The sequence below is a fragment of the Oncorhynchus mykiss genome, chromosome 15, assembly GCF_057628025.1.
Source record: "Oncorhynchus mykiss isolate SJ-2025 chromosome 15, ASM5762802v1, whole genome shotgun sequence".
NCBI lineage: Eukaryota > Metazoa > Chordata > Actinopteri > Salmoniformes > Salmonidae > Oncorhynchus > Oncorhynchus mykiss.
In genome coordinates, this window is record NC_143036.1 from 65,299,111 (window position 1) to 65,313,017 (window position 13,907).

The window sequence follows — 13,907 nt, forward strand, 5'->3', positions numbered from 1 at the left end:
CCCACAGAGATCTCAAACTTAAATGGGGGAGGTATCCCTTTCAAGCAGTCTGCCAGAGATGGAGGCCTTAGTGACACTACAAGCAATGGCAGCGAGGTGTTTTTTGAGGCAAACACACTCACACAGTCCTGGGTTGCTCATCTACAGCAGGAAGGGGTCTCCTGCCTGACTGAGAAAGCAGTAGATGTTCTGGTCCAGTTTGGCACCACATACCTATGCGAGTCAGGGTTCTCAACTCTGGCATACTTAAAAAACAAGTACAGAAACAGACTCAATGCTGAACATGACCTCAGGGTTGCACTGTCAAACTGAGCCCAGAATAGACCTGCTTGTTAAACTTCAACCAGCCACACCTCTCATTAGGAGTATGTGTGTGTGCTGGTCTACATCTGTGTGCTACATCTGTGTGATGTGATCAATCAGTTTATTCCAGTTAAGAATATAAATTATTTATTTTATTTTAACAGCAACAGTTACAACCTATTCTTTTTTTCAACAATAATTTCTACAATGAGATATACAGTATGCCTGATTTATTTATTTAATGTATTTATTTATTTTTGTTCACAGGAGGTTGGTGGCACCTTAATTGGGGAGGACAGGCTCATGGTAATGGCTGGAGTGGAATTGTATCAAATACATCAATCATATGGTTTCCAGGTGTTTGATGCCATTCCCATTTGCTCCTTTCCAGCCATTATTTTAAACCTTCCTCCTCTCAGCAGCCTCCTGTGGTTCTGTTATACATCTGTGTGATGTGATCAGTCAGTTTATTCCAGTTCAGAATGAATTAAATGACTGACAGTCTGTGTTTTTCCTCTATACAGACACATTGTCTAACCTAACCTAACAACTTCCGGCGCCGACAGAGATGGCCGCCTCGCTTCGCGTTCCTAGGAAACTATGCAGTTTTTTGTTTTTTTTACGTGTTATTTCTTACATTAGTACCCCAGGTCATCTTAGGTTTCATTACATACAGTCGAGAAGAACTACTGAATATAAGATCAGCGTCAACTCACCATCAGTACGACCAAGAATATGTTTTTCGCGACGCGGATCCTGTGTTCTGCCTTACAAACAGGACAACGGAGTGGATCCTATGCAGCGACCCAAAAAAACGACTCCGAAAGAGAGGGAAACGAGGCGGTCTTCTGGTCAGACTCCGGAGACGGGCACACCGTGCACCACTCCCTAGCATTCTTCTTGCCAATGTCCAGTCTCTTGACAACAAGGTTGATGAAATCCGAGCAAGGGTAGCATTCCAGAGGGACATCAGAGACTGTAACGTCCTTTGCTTCACTGAAACATGGCTCACTGGAGAGACTCTATCCGAAGCGGTGCAGCCAACGGGTTTCTCCACGCATCGCGCTGACAGAAACAAACATCTTTCTGGTAAGAAGAGTGGCGGGGGCGTATGCCTCATGGCCAACGTGACATGGTGTGATGAAAGAAACATACAGGAACTCAAATCCTTCTGTTCACCTGATTTAGAATTCCTCACAATCAAATGTAGACCGCATTATCTACCAAGAGAATTCTCTTCGATTATAATCACAGCCGTATATATCCCCCCCCAAGCAGACACATCGATGGCTCTGAACGAACTTTATTTAACTCTCTGCAAACTGGAAACGATTTATCCGGAGGCTGCATTCATTGTAGCTGGGGATTTTAACAAGGCTAATCTGAAAACAAGACTCCCTAAATTTTATCAGCATATCGATTGCGCAACCAGGGGTGGAAGGACCTTGGATCATTGTTACTCTAACTTCCGCGACGCATTTAAGGCCCTGCCCCGCCCCCCTTTCGGAAAAGCTGACCACGACTCCATTTTGTTGATCCCTGCCTACAGACAGAAACTAAAACAAGAGGCTCCCACGCTGAGGTCTGTCCAACGCTGGTCCGACCAAGCTGACTCCACACTCCAAGACTGCTTCCATCACGTGGACTGGGAGATGTTTCGTATTGCGTCAGACAACAACATTGACGAATACGCTGATTCGGTGAGCGAGTTCATTAGAACGTGCGTTGAAGATGTCGTTCCCATAGCAACGATTAAAACATTCCCTAACCAGAAACCGTGGATTGATGGCAGCATTCGTGTGAAACTGAAAGCGCGAACCACTGCTTTTAATCAGGGCAAGGTGTCTGGTAACATGACCGAATACAAACAGTGCAGCTATTCCCTCCGCAAGGCTATCAAACAAGCTAAGCGCCAGTACAGAGACAAAGTAGAATCTCAATTCAACGGCTCAGACACAAGAGGCATGTGGCAGGGTCTACAGTCAATCACGGACTACAGGAAGAAATCCAGCCCAGTCACGGACCAGGATGTCTTGCTCCCAGGCAGACTAAATAACTTTTTTGCCCGCTTTGAGGACAATACAGTGCCACTGACACGGCCTGCAACGAAAACATGCGGTCTCTCCTTCACTGCAGCCGAGGTGAGTAAGACATTTAAACGTGTTAACCCTCGCAAGGCTGCAGGCCCAGACGGCATCCCCAGCCGCGCCCTCAGAGCATGCGCAGACCAGCTGGCCGGTGTGTTTACGGACATATTCAATCAATCCCTATACCAGTCTGCTGTTCCCACATGCTTCAAGAGGGCCACCATTGTTCCTGTCCCCAAGAAAGCTAAGGTAACTGAGCTAAACGACTACCGCCCCGTAGCACTCACATCCGTCATCATGAAGTGCTTTGAGAGACTAGTCAAGGACCATATCACCTCCACCCTACCTGACACCCTAGACCCACTCCAATTTGCTTACCGCCCAAATAGGTCCACAGACGATGCAATCTAAACCACACTGCACACTGCCCTAACCCATCTGGACAAGAGGAATACCTATGTGAGAATGCTGTTCATTGACTACAGCTCGGCATTCAACACCATAGTACCCTCCAAGCTCGTCATCAAGCTCGAGACCCTGGGTCTCGACCCCGCCCTGTGCAACTGGGTACTGGACTTCCTGACGGGCCGCCCCCAGGTGGTGAGGGTAGGCAACAACATCTCCTCCCCGCTGATCCTCAACACTGGGGCCCCACAAGGGTGCGTTCTGAGCCCTCTCCTGTACTCCCTGTTCACCCACGACTGCGTGGCCACGCACGCCTCCAACTCAATCATCAAGTTTGCGGACGACACAACAGTGGTAGGCTTGATTACCAACAACGACGAGACGGCCTACAGGGAGGAGGTGAGGGCCCTCGGAGTGTGGTGTCAGGAAAATAACCTCACACTCAACGTCAACAAAACTAAGGAGATGATTGTGGACTTCAGGAAACAGCAGAGGGAACACCCCCCTATCCACATCGATGGAACAGTAGTGGAGAGGGTAGCAAGTTTTAAGTTCCTCGGCATACACATCACAGACAAACTGAATTGTTCCACTCACACAGACAGCATCTTGAAGAAGGCGCAGCAGCGCCTCTTCAACCTCAGGAGGCTGAAGAAATTCGGCTTGTCACCAAAAGCACTCACAAACTTCTACAGATGCACAATCGAGAGCATCCTGGCGGGCTGTATCACCGCCTGGTATGGCAACTGCACCGCCCTCAACCGTAAGGCTCTCCAGAGGGTAGTGAGGTCTGCACAACGCATCACCGGGGGCAAACTACCTGCCCTCCAGGACACCTACATCACCCGATGTCACAGGAAGGCCATAAAGATCATCAAGGACATCAACCCCCCGAGCCACTGCCTGTTCACCCCGCTATCATCCAGAAGGCGAGGTCAGTACAGGTGCATCAAAGCTGGGACCGAGAGACTGAAAAACAGCTTCTATCTCAAGGCCATCAGACTGTTAAACAGCCACCACTAACACTGAGTGGCTGCTGCCAACACACTGACACTGACTCAACTCCAGCCACTTTAATAATGGGAATTGATGGGAAATTATGTAAATATATCACTAGCCACTTTAAACAATGCCACCTTATATAATGTTACTTACCCTACATTATTCATCTCATCTATATCATCGACTGTATCCTTATGTAATACATGTATCACTAGCCACTTTAAACTATGCCACTTTGTTTACATACTCATCTCATTTGTACATACTGTACTCGATACCATCTACTGTATCTTGCCTATTCTGCTCTGTACCATCACTCATTCATATATCCTTATGTACATATTCTTTATCCCCTTACACTGTGTACAAGACAGTAGTTTTGGAATTGTTAGTTAGATTACTTGTTATTACTGCATTGTCGGAACTAGAAGCACAAGCATTTCGCTACACTCGCATTAACATCTGCTAACCATGTGTATGTGACAAATAAAATTGGATTTGATTTGATTTGATTTGACTAAAACTACACACATCCTCAGATTTTAATTTTTATGATTCTAATCAATTTCATACAATAAGGTTTCAGAGTGGAATTATTTCACTTATCTTTCAACATTTAAATTATTTTATCAACTCGATATCAATATCTTGGACTCTAAACAATGTGATGATCACACCTTAAACTACATTAACAAAAAAAAGGTATCCACATATATTACAAGTATCAGAGAATCAAGATTGCCATAGAGAAAACTATCTCTAATCTCCTGGGGACAAGCTGAACATCTGGTGACAGTACTGCTCTATTCTGGGACATGCAGAACCACCCAGCCCTGTCTATGTAAATCTCAGTTTCACTCCCACAGCTACCAGTCGAGCAGTTGAACTGTTACTGTTACACTGCCTGAAATACCCTGGACTGGGCCAGATGTGAGTGGACTGGTTTGAATCTTTATGGCGGATTCAGTGAGGAAGACATAACAGATATGCCATCATGCAAATAATGACAGATAAAATAGTTATTATACTTTATGTAGATACTGTATATAGCTCCTCCCACCAGAAGTGTACATGTCTGAGTTCTGCATCATGTCTCATTCACAGATCTAACAGTCACTAACCTGCTCATTAAAAATGGTGTATATTCAGTTAGAAGGTCACATCAATATTTGGTTGTGAGGTGCATATGGGAACTTGTTATATAGGGCTAACATTAAGAAACGGTTATTTAATATCACCCTTTTTGTACTTCTTATGGACTGTAATTGTGGAGTTATGACTGGTATTGTTTTTAAATCTTCAAAAAATGTTATATGAACTTCCAGGTCATAACAAATATAACCAGTCACAACCACAGAGATCCTACTAAATTCCTATTATATTAAATAGTTATAATATGACATTCTATGATCACAACCATGATGATGAATGTCATGATCTAACCATATTGTCACATGGCACAATTTACTTCATCTAGTGATCAGTGTTCCATGTCACTGTCTCTTCCCCCTCAGTACCTGCAGTAGGTCCCAGCTGTATCAGTACAGTCACTGTACAGTCTGACTGAGAGGTTTTTGTACGACTCTGTATATCGGTGAACACATCTTTACTATTGATGTAGTGGTAACTATGACAGTAGTAATCTCCTGCATCTACAGCCTGGACTTCACTGATGGTCAGAGTGAAGTCCTTATGAGATCCACCGCCACTGAATCTAGATGGAGTCCCAGACTGACGTTGATTTGAAGAGTGCATCAGGAGTTTAGGAGCTCTTCTAGGTTTCTGGTGGTACCAGGCCATACAGATATAATCCCCAGCACAAACATCTGCTACATTTGAACTGGTTTCACAGTTTATAATGTTGGATTCGACATTTTGAACATTGAGATATTAAAGACATGATAGATCAGAAGCATAGAGTAAAAGGGACTGGGTTTTATGTCAGAAGTTAAGGGTTGTCTGTAGAAAGCCAGAAGGCTTTGGAATGTGCTTGATGGACTAGAGCAACGTGTTGATACAGTGGAGACAGGTGGATATCTGTGGATTAGGTGAACGAGGGGTTGAGGTGAGGACAGATTCCCTTACGGGAGTACTAAGGGTTTGGTATCTTGTTACTCTTTCTGTCAAACCATAGGAAGTAAGGATTGGAGAGGAGTGTCTTAAGGGGATATATATATCTGGATGGGAGGAATGTTGGGTTGTCTGAATTACACCTGTACAGAACCTTTTGGAATAATTAAAATTGGTTAAAGCTTCTCTAGTGTCCGTGTGTTATTTACTCTGAAAAATAGGAACCTAACAATAATAACAGGCTGTCCTGGGAGAACAACTTTCACTGCAGGAGTCTGAGTCACAGTGACCTGTCCTCTGGATTCTGAAATGGACATTTAAATACATTTTTATTGAACTGTTTGATTTGTCTACATTTTCATGAATCTCAGTCTGAGGCAGAGGCAATTTAGATGTAATATTTCAATAAGAAATACATTTTGAAGATCATGATATTCAATAGTTTTACCCTGAATTAAGAACATAAATATCAACAAGAAGCTCATGATCAAAGTCAAAGTGGAAGTTCTGTTGTCATGAAGGACAGCTCTCTGTCTTGAAGTGTTAACTCACAAGGCTATAAACACTCCCAGAGCACTGAAGCGTGTACTGCCGATGCAAAGTGTTCTATGTAAATAGTCTTCCTGGTAAGGATGATACTAATTATACAGATTGTGTTATGATATTTGCAATACCTAATAACGTAAATGTATAATGATCTGCGTTCTTCAATGGATTTACTCATAACCCAGGTCTATCAGTCCCTATTATATTATACTAGTACTTCAGAACTATCAGTACATCATGTATTATACTAGTTACTTCAGTACTATCAGTACATAATGTATTATACTAGTACTATCACTCTCTATTGTATTATACTAGTACTTCAGTACTATCAGTCTCTATTGTATTATACTAGTACTTTGGTACTATTTTATTATTCTAGTGCTTCAGTACTATCAGTACATAATGCATTATACTAGTACTATCAGTCTCTATTGTATTATACTAGTACTTCAGTACTATCACTCCCTATTGTATTATACTAGTACTTGGGTACTATTTTATTATTCTAGTGCTTCAGTACTTATTGTATTATACTTGCACTTCAGCACTATCAGGGTGGTACTGAGAGTGCACTGTGTGTGAAGGTGCTCACTCCTGTGTGAAGGAGGTTTTTGTACGGAGACTTCACCACAATGAATCACTGTGGTACACTTTTGGAAGCGGCACAAAACTGGTGGTGAAAAGTAAGTCCATTTTTGTCTTTCTCTCATAAAACTAAATGTAATCATGCTATTGAACAACGTTAAGAAATGTTATCATCTTCTCCAGAGGAAAGACTTCTAGGCTATATATTTTTAGAGATTTCTGTGGACAGATTGGATGATTTTTAGAGGGCAGAGTCACCGAAGTGAGAATTATTACTTGGTAATAAAACCATAAGTATTCTAACGTGCGATTTGATTTAAAAAGGGCACATTTTGATATACAGTATTGCATGTCAGCTCAATGTTCTGTCAAGATGTAGCAACTACTATTTCTATAATATAAGCAACACTTTGTATAGTATTCATAGTAGATGTTAACACTGACATGGTTTCAAGGGGAATAGTTTTGAATAGAATTTTGAGGTCATTTGGGGCATGTATCTCAGTAGATTTGACATTTATTGATATTTCATGTCTCATTTAAAATTGTGAATATTAAATGATACTGTATCCAGACAATATTAAAGTGATTTTTAGTCTAGGACTAGGATTAATCTGTATCCAGACTGTATTAAAGTGATTTTTAGTCTAGGACTAGGCTTCATCTGTATCCAGGAAACCCCATCCTAGTGTTCAGTTGCTCTTGGTGTGCTAAACTGTGGAGCATTTATCTGATGGATTGTTTATCTAAAAATCCATCCAGAGTTCTTTTGCCATTATCTTCATAGATTCAGTGTTTCAGTGTTGTCGGTTGTTCTCTGTACTGTAGCTAGTTGTTCATCCTGTGTGTATTGTTGCTCTGAAATGGTTTTGTAAACTGATAACAGTTTCTCCTCTGATAATGTTATAGAGTAGTAGTAACCGACCCTCTCCTAATGTTATAGGGTAGTAGTGGTAGCTGACCCTCTCCTCTTTTCCAGCTGGTCCCTCTGTCAGGCCCAAAGTGTCTCTGCTCCCCCCGTCCTCTGAGCAGCTCTCCGGGGGCTCGGCCACACTGGCCTGCCTGCTGAGTGACTACTCCCCCCAGGGGGCGATGGTGAGCTGGGAGGTAGACGGGGCAGAGGTGAAGGAGGGGGTCCTGACCACCACAGAAGAAGAGACGGGTGGCCGCTACAGTTGCAGCAGCACCCTGACCCTGAGCAAGGCACGCTGGGAAGAGGGAGAGGTCTACACCTGCAGGGTCGCCCACGACGACACCAGTGACTCGGCCGCCTTCCGGAAAAGTCACTGTAGTGTCTAGAGCCATTGTAGGGGGCTAGAGATTCCCCACATGGTGCAAGTGAAGGAAACATTAGTGTTTTAGAGTTGAATGTTCCAGTATAATAGTATAATAGTGAATAATATCAGTAGTGCAGTGTGCTAAACTATTTTGAGATTTAGTTGTACATGTCGTCTTGCCTTCAAGTTCAAATAAAGCTTGTTTTGATTAAAAAATAACCGCAAGCGTTTATTTAATCATGATTCCAATGATCTCTATCTCATGAATAGGCAGCACATTTCATACTCATTTATATCAATCAGCTTCATAATTTAGCATTGTTGCATATAGCTCATGTTTTCAAACAGAATTAAAAGTGTATCTGATCCAACAAATACTCTGCATTCATTTCTACAACTGAATGATCCAGTTATACTGTAGCATCAATACCAGTGAGGATAATGATTAGGGATATTTGATAATAAACCTCTAAGATCTGCTCTCAGAACTCTCACTTCTAAATAGTTACTTTTCATAACATGTATATTTGCAATGTTTATTAAATGAGATGTTTTAGTAATTGGTTTTCAACAATATGTATTCTACACTTCATTATATTTCCCCTGGTCTTCTCTACCTCCAACACTCTGGGGACAGGGTGAACATCTCGTGACAGTGTTGCTCTATTCTGGGACAAGCAGAACCACCCAGCCCTGTCTATGTCAATCTCAGTTTCACTTCCACGGCTACCACACAAGCAGTTGAACAGTTTCACTGACTGAAATAGCCTGGACTGGGCCAGATTTGAGAGATTGGCTGGTTTTCATAACCTCTATGGTGGATGCAGGAAGTGAAACATAACGTATATGCCATAATGTAATTAATGACAGATAAAATTAGTATTATACTTGATGCAGATAGTGTGTGTAGTGTAGATATTGTAGATAGTGTAGTGTAGGGTAGATATTGCAGATAGTGTAGTGTAGGGTAGATATTGCAGATAGTGTAGTGTAGGGTAGATATTGCAGATAGTGTGTGTAGGGTAGATATTGCAGATAGTGTGGTGTACATGTGTGTCATGGTTCAGTCCAGCATCAGGTCTCATTTACAGGTCTAGCAGTCGGTAACCTACTCAGGACAAAAAGTTCATACTTTGCTGTAGACTAATACTTCCATTGACATCCGACATTTGATATGGGAACTAGTTCTGGGGGGCTGAAGTGGTTATAACGTTGAATTCATGTTGAGGTCATAACACCTTTTGGTTTGGCTTCTCATGTGGACTGGTAATGGCTCACAATTGACCGATGTACCTACATTGACCAGCAGACAAATGACAACTATCGTCTACACATGACTGTATCTTGTTGACTGTACCTAAGGCCTGTACAGAGCTGGGGGAAAAAGTGTTCCAGTTCTCTGGCTCTTTCACTTGGAAGGAGCTTCAAAGGACATGAAATTGCAGGTGCTTGTCTCTTTGACTGACTACTGTAGCTAGGGTAGACTGTAGACTGACTACTGTAGCTAGGGTAGACTGTAGACTGACTACAGTAGCTAGGGTAGACTGTAGATTGACTACTGTAGCTAGGGTAGACTGTAGACTGACTACTGTAGCTAGGGTAGACTGTAGACTGACTACTGTAGCTAGGGTAGACTGTAGACTGACTACTGTAGCTAGGATAGACTGTAGACTGACTACTGTAGCTAGGGTAGACTGTAGACTGACTACTGTAGCTAGAGTAAAAACTATGGTGGACAATGAAGTGTGGGGCTGTCAATGTTTTAACCCTTAAATGCACCACATCTCCCCAAATAATTATTGCCTTCTCAATGTGTGCATTTATGTTTTTAATCTGTAGTGCTTTGTGTTTTATGTTGTAATTGTGTGTAAACTTTGTGTGCTGCTATTTTGACCAGGTCTCTCGTAAAATATATGTTTAATCAGAGACTAACCTGAATAAAGGTCAAATTAAATAAAACATGGGTTTCAAAACATCTAACTTTTATAAGTGGACTTTCAGGTCATGACAAACATAACTAGTCACAACCTTGATAACGATGATGATGGGGAACATGTGATCTGAATGATGCTTTGTAAACATATTCAAAGTTGACCTCCTCTACTGATCAGTGTTCCATGTCACTGTCTCTTCCCCTCATCACCTGCAGTAGGTCCCAGCTGTATCAGTACAGTCACTGTGCAGTCTGACTGAGGGAGGTTTTTGTACGACTCTGTATCACTGTGTGAACACATCACCACTGTGGTAACTCTGACAGTAGTAATCTCCTGCATCTTCAGCCTGGACTCCACTGATGGTCAGAGTGAAGTCACTCCCAGATCCACTACCACTGAATCTAGATGGAGTCCCAGAACGGAGTGTGTTCCCCGGGAGCATCATTAGTTTGGGTTTTTCTCCCGGTTTCTGTTGGTACCAGGATAGACACTGATGGCCCCATGACTGACTATTGTGACAATTACTATGCACATTACTGCTGGCTTTACAGATCATAGATACTTTCTGTCCTGGGAGAACAGTTTTCACTGCAGGAGTCTGGGTCACAGTGACCTGTCCTCTGGATTCTGAAACAGAGAAAACAAGTAATTGTACATTACCTGGAATTAAAAACACAAGCTCAGTCTTTCAGTTCACTCAAATAGTTTACTTTTCATTGCACAAACGCAACTCTTATTGTTTTTTACCCTTGACGTAGAAAGCAAGTGTCCAGATTAAGATGGTGATAAAAGTCATGGTTGTTGTGGGTTCTGTTGTCATGAAGGACGGCTCTCAGTCATGAAGTGTTAAACTCACAAGGCTATAAATGCTCTAAGAGCAGAAGGGCAGATGCATTATGCAAATGAATGTTTCAAATCTATTTCAGTTTCCAAGTCGGCTCCCATCAGAATATATTTTGTCCTGCATGAGCTTTCTTTTATAATAACTAGGTGGTGCTTAGATTTGTCCTATTTCACGCATGTGTTTATTTTTTTTATATCCCAACTCCCCCTGAGACAGCCTCAGAGAGTGGGGTCACGGCCAGGATCTGCCATTATCAACTGCGACCCTGGAGCAATTAGAGTTAAGTCCCTTGCTAAAGGAAACATCAATAGGTGTTTCACCGTGTCAGCCTGGGGATTTGAACTAGCAACCTTTCGTTTACTGGCCCAACACTCTAACCGCTAGCTACATGCCACCCCTTCAATAACATCAAACAACAACTGTTAACTCTGATAACTGATGTATGGCAACTTTTATGACACACCACTATTATATTGTTATTCTGATGATGATCAGATATAATGAACTGTCTGTTCACTCATGCTTGGTCTCTCATGTAAGTTCCTCTAATCAGTTAGTGAACACTTCTCTAAACTAAAGCTGGTAGGATTCCTCTGGTAGTGTTGTCTGTCCTCTGTGACTTTACCACCACTGTTAAATCTGAGATCAGCATGTTTAATAAAGGAATATACAACATGGATCACTATCACTACTGCTGCTGCTGTTGTCTTTCATATGGACAATATGGAGGAATACTAGCAACACTGATCTAATGCTGGACTGTATCTACAGACTAGGAGAACACCTGATACACAGAGGAAGGAACAAATACTCATATCTGGATTTAAGATACAATTCAGATTTATATTACCCAGAAACAGCTAATATGAAGTGTTTGTTCTACCTGGAAGATGTTAAAGTGTATTAGTGTTGATTATGATTCTCTATACGTGATCTTCACTGTAACAGCTGCAGCATCACAACACAGAGAGGTTTTTGTACCAGCAGTAATACTGATTGTATCACTGTGGAGGACTTTTGGTAGTGGCACCAGACTTGATGTTGGAAGTAAGTAACATGTTGTTTTGATATGCCTTTCAGACTACATTCTTTGGTATTTACTTTCCTAAACTCCGTCTCTATTAAAATATTTACATTTGAGATTATTTTTTAGATGCTTTTGAAATTTCTTTTGACTGAGCCTTCTTTCAAATAATATTGTATATCATCAATATGTTAAAGTGTAGGTTTATTTGTCTGTCTGATTTGTAAGATTGCAGACTAGAACTCTTAATTCTGGTATGATAACTATTTAATGGTATAGGATAAAGAAGACATCACTGTTGCATTGTGTTCATGGTAGCCTTCCCTGTTACTGTGAAGACAAAGGGTCTCAGTTTGTAACCGACTTCATGATCTAACATGTTTGATATGTAATTAAAAATAATTTATGTTCAAATTCTGAAAATACTATGAATATGAGTAGGCTATTCTGATCAGATTCATTCCTTAACAATATCTGTATGACATGTATAACTGACACCGTATGACTAGTAACTCTAGTTATTTAACCACTTTATGCTGGTTTGGTTCATAAATCTGCTTTGTATAATTACTTTAGTGTTTTCTCTACAGCTTTTAAACAATCTAACTGTTACATTTGTATTTAGAGGGCATTTCCAATTCACTTTATCTGGATGTGTACTTGATTGAAGATAATCTTTAAGTGTAGCTGTACTTGATGTAGTTACTTAGTTGATGTGTTCTGTTTGTTCCAGGTAACAGTGCCCCCACCCTCACCGTCCTGCCCCCCTCTAGTGAGGAGCTGTCCAATACAACAACAGCCACACTGACATGTCTGGCCAACAAGGGCTTCCCCTCAGACTGGACCATGAGCTGGAAAGTGGACGGGACCAACAAGAACCAGGAGACCAGTCCCGGGGTCCTGGAGAAGGATGGTCTGTACAGCTGGAGCAGCACTCTGACTCTCACTGCCCAGGAGTGGACCAAGGCAGGAGAGGTGACCTGTGAAGCCCAGCAGAAATCCCAGAATCCGGTCACTAAGACCCTGAGGAAGGCTGACTGTTCTGGATAGGACCCCTCAATCACACACCCCTGTGGAGAGAGGTTGCTGGTTCCTCTGCTTTGACTGTGTTTTGAGATCAGATGTTCTCTGTCTTATTGATCACTGACATGTAGACTAACATAGGGCTTTGTTTGAGTTCATGTGTCAATCCTCTCTGTAGACTGAGGTTGAATCAGTGTTAGATTTGATGTGTTCTGTTTTATTACTACTAGATACTGTAGGAATGTTTGCTTTGATGAATAGATGAAAATAAAGATTTCCCTTTGGACAAATATTTCTATTTTCACTTTCAATAATTAGACTTTGGTCTTAAATGTTGTTGAATGGTGTAGACATATATTCATAATGCCTGATTCACAGTTTATTTTAAAACAATCAGACCTAAATGTCATTGCTTAGTTATTTATGTTCTCACTGCATTGTCATCAACCAGTAGTTCATACTAACACAAGATACTACAATGTTAACAGATTAACAGGAGAGGTCTAGATACTACAATGTTAACAGATTAACAGGAGAGATCTAGATACTACAATGTTAACAGATTAACAGGAGAGGTCTAGATACTACAATGTTAACAGATTAACAGGAGAGGTCTAGATACTACAATGTTAACAGGTTAACAGGAGAGGTCTAGATACTACAATGTTAACAGATTACCAGGAGAGGTCTAGATACTACAATGTTAACAGGTTAACAGGAGAGGTCTAGATACTACAATGTTAACAGATTAACAGGAGAGGTCTAGATACTACAATGTTAACAGATTAACAGGAGAGGTCTAGA

The 13,907-nt window shown here is 41.5% G+C and overlaps 1 long non-coding RNA gene and 1 gene segment (V, D, J or C); both read left to right on the forward strand.

The window, feature by feature from the left end:
- The first annotated feature begins 6,523 nt into the window (after nt 1-6,523).
- Nucleotides 6,524-8,494, forward strand: LOC110500016 (uncharacterized). The gene is made up of 3 exons (XR_005036160.2): nt 6,524-6,598; nt 6,962-7,099; nt 7,981-8,494. It is a non-coding gene; the product is annotated as an uncharacterized LOC110500016 (long non-coding RNA).
- A 2,638-nt stretch (nt 8,495-11,132) lies between these two features.
- On the forward strand, nt 11,133-13,393 carry LOC110490540 (Ig kappa-b4 chain C region-like). The segment is given in 2 exon segments: nt 11,133-12,103; nt 12,814-13,393. Coding segments are annotated over 2 exon segments (474 nt in total).
- The last annotated feature ends 514 nt before the right edge of the window (nt 13,394-13,907 follow it).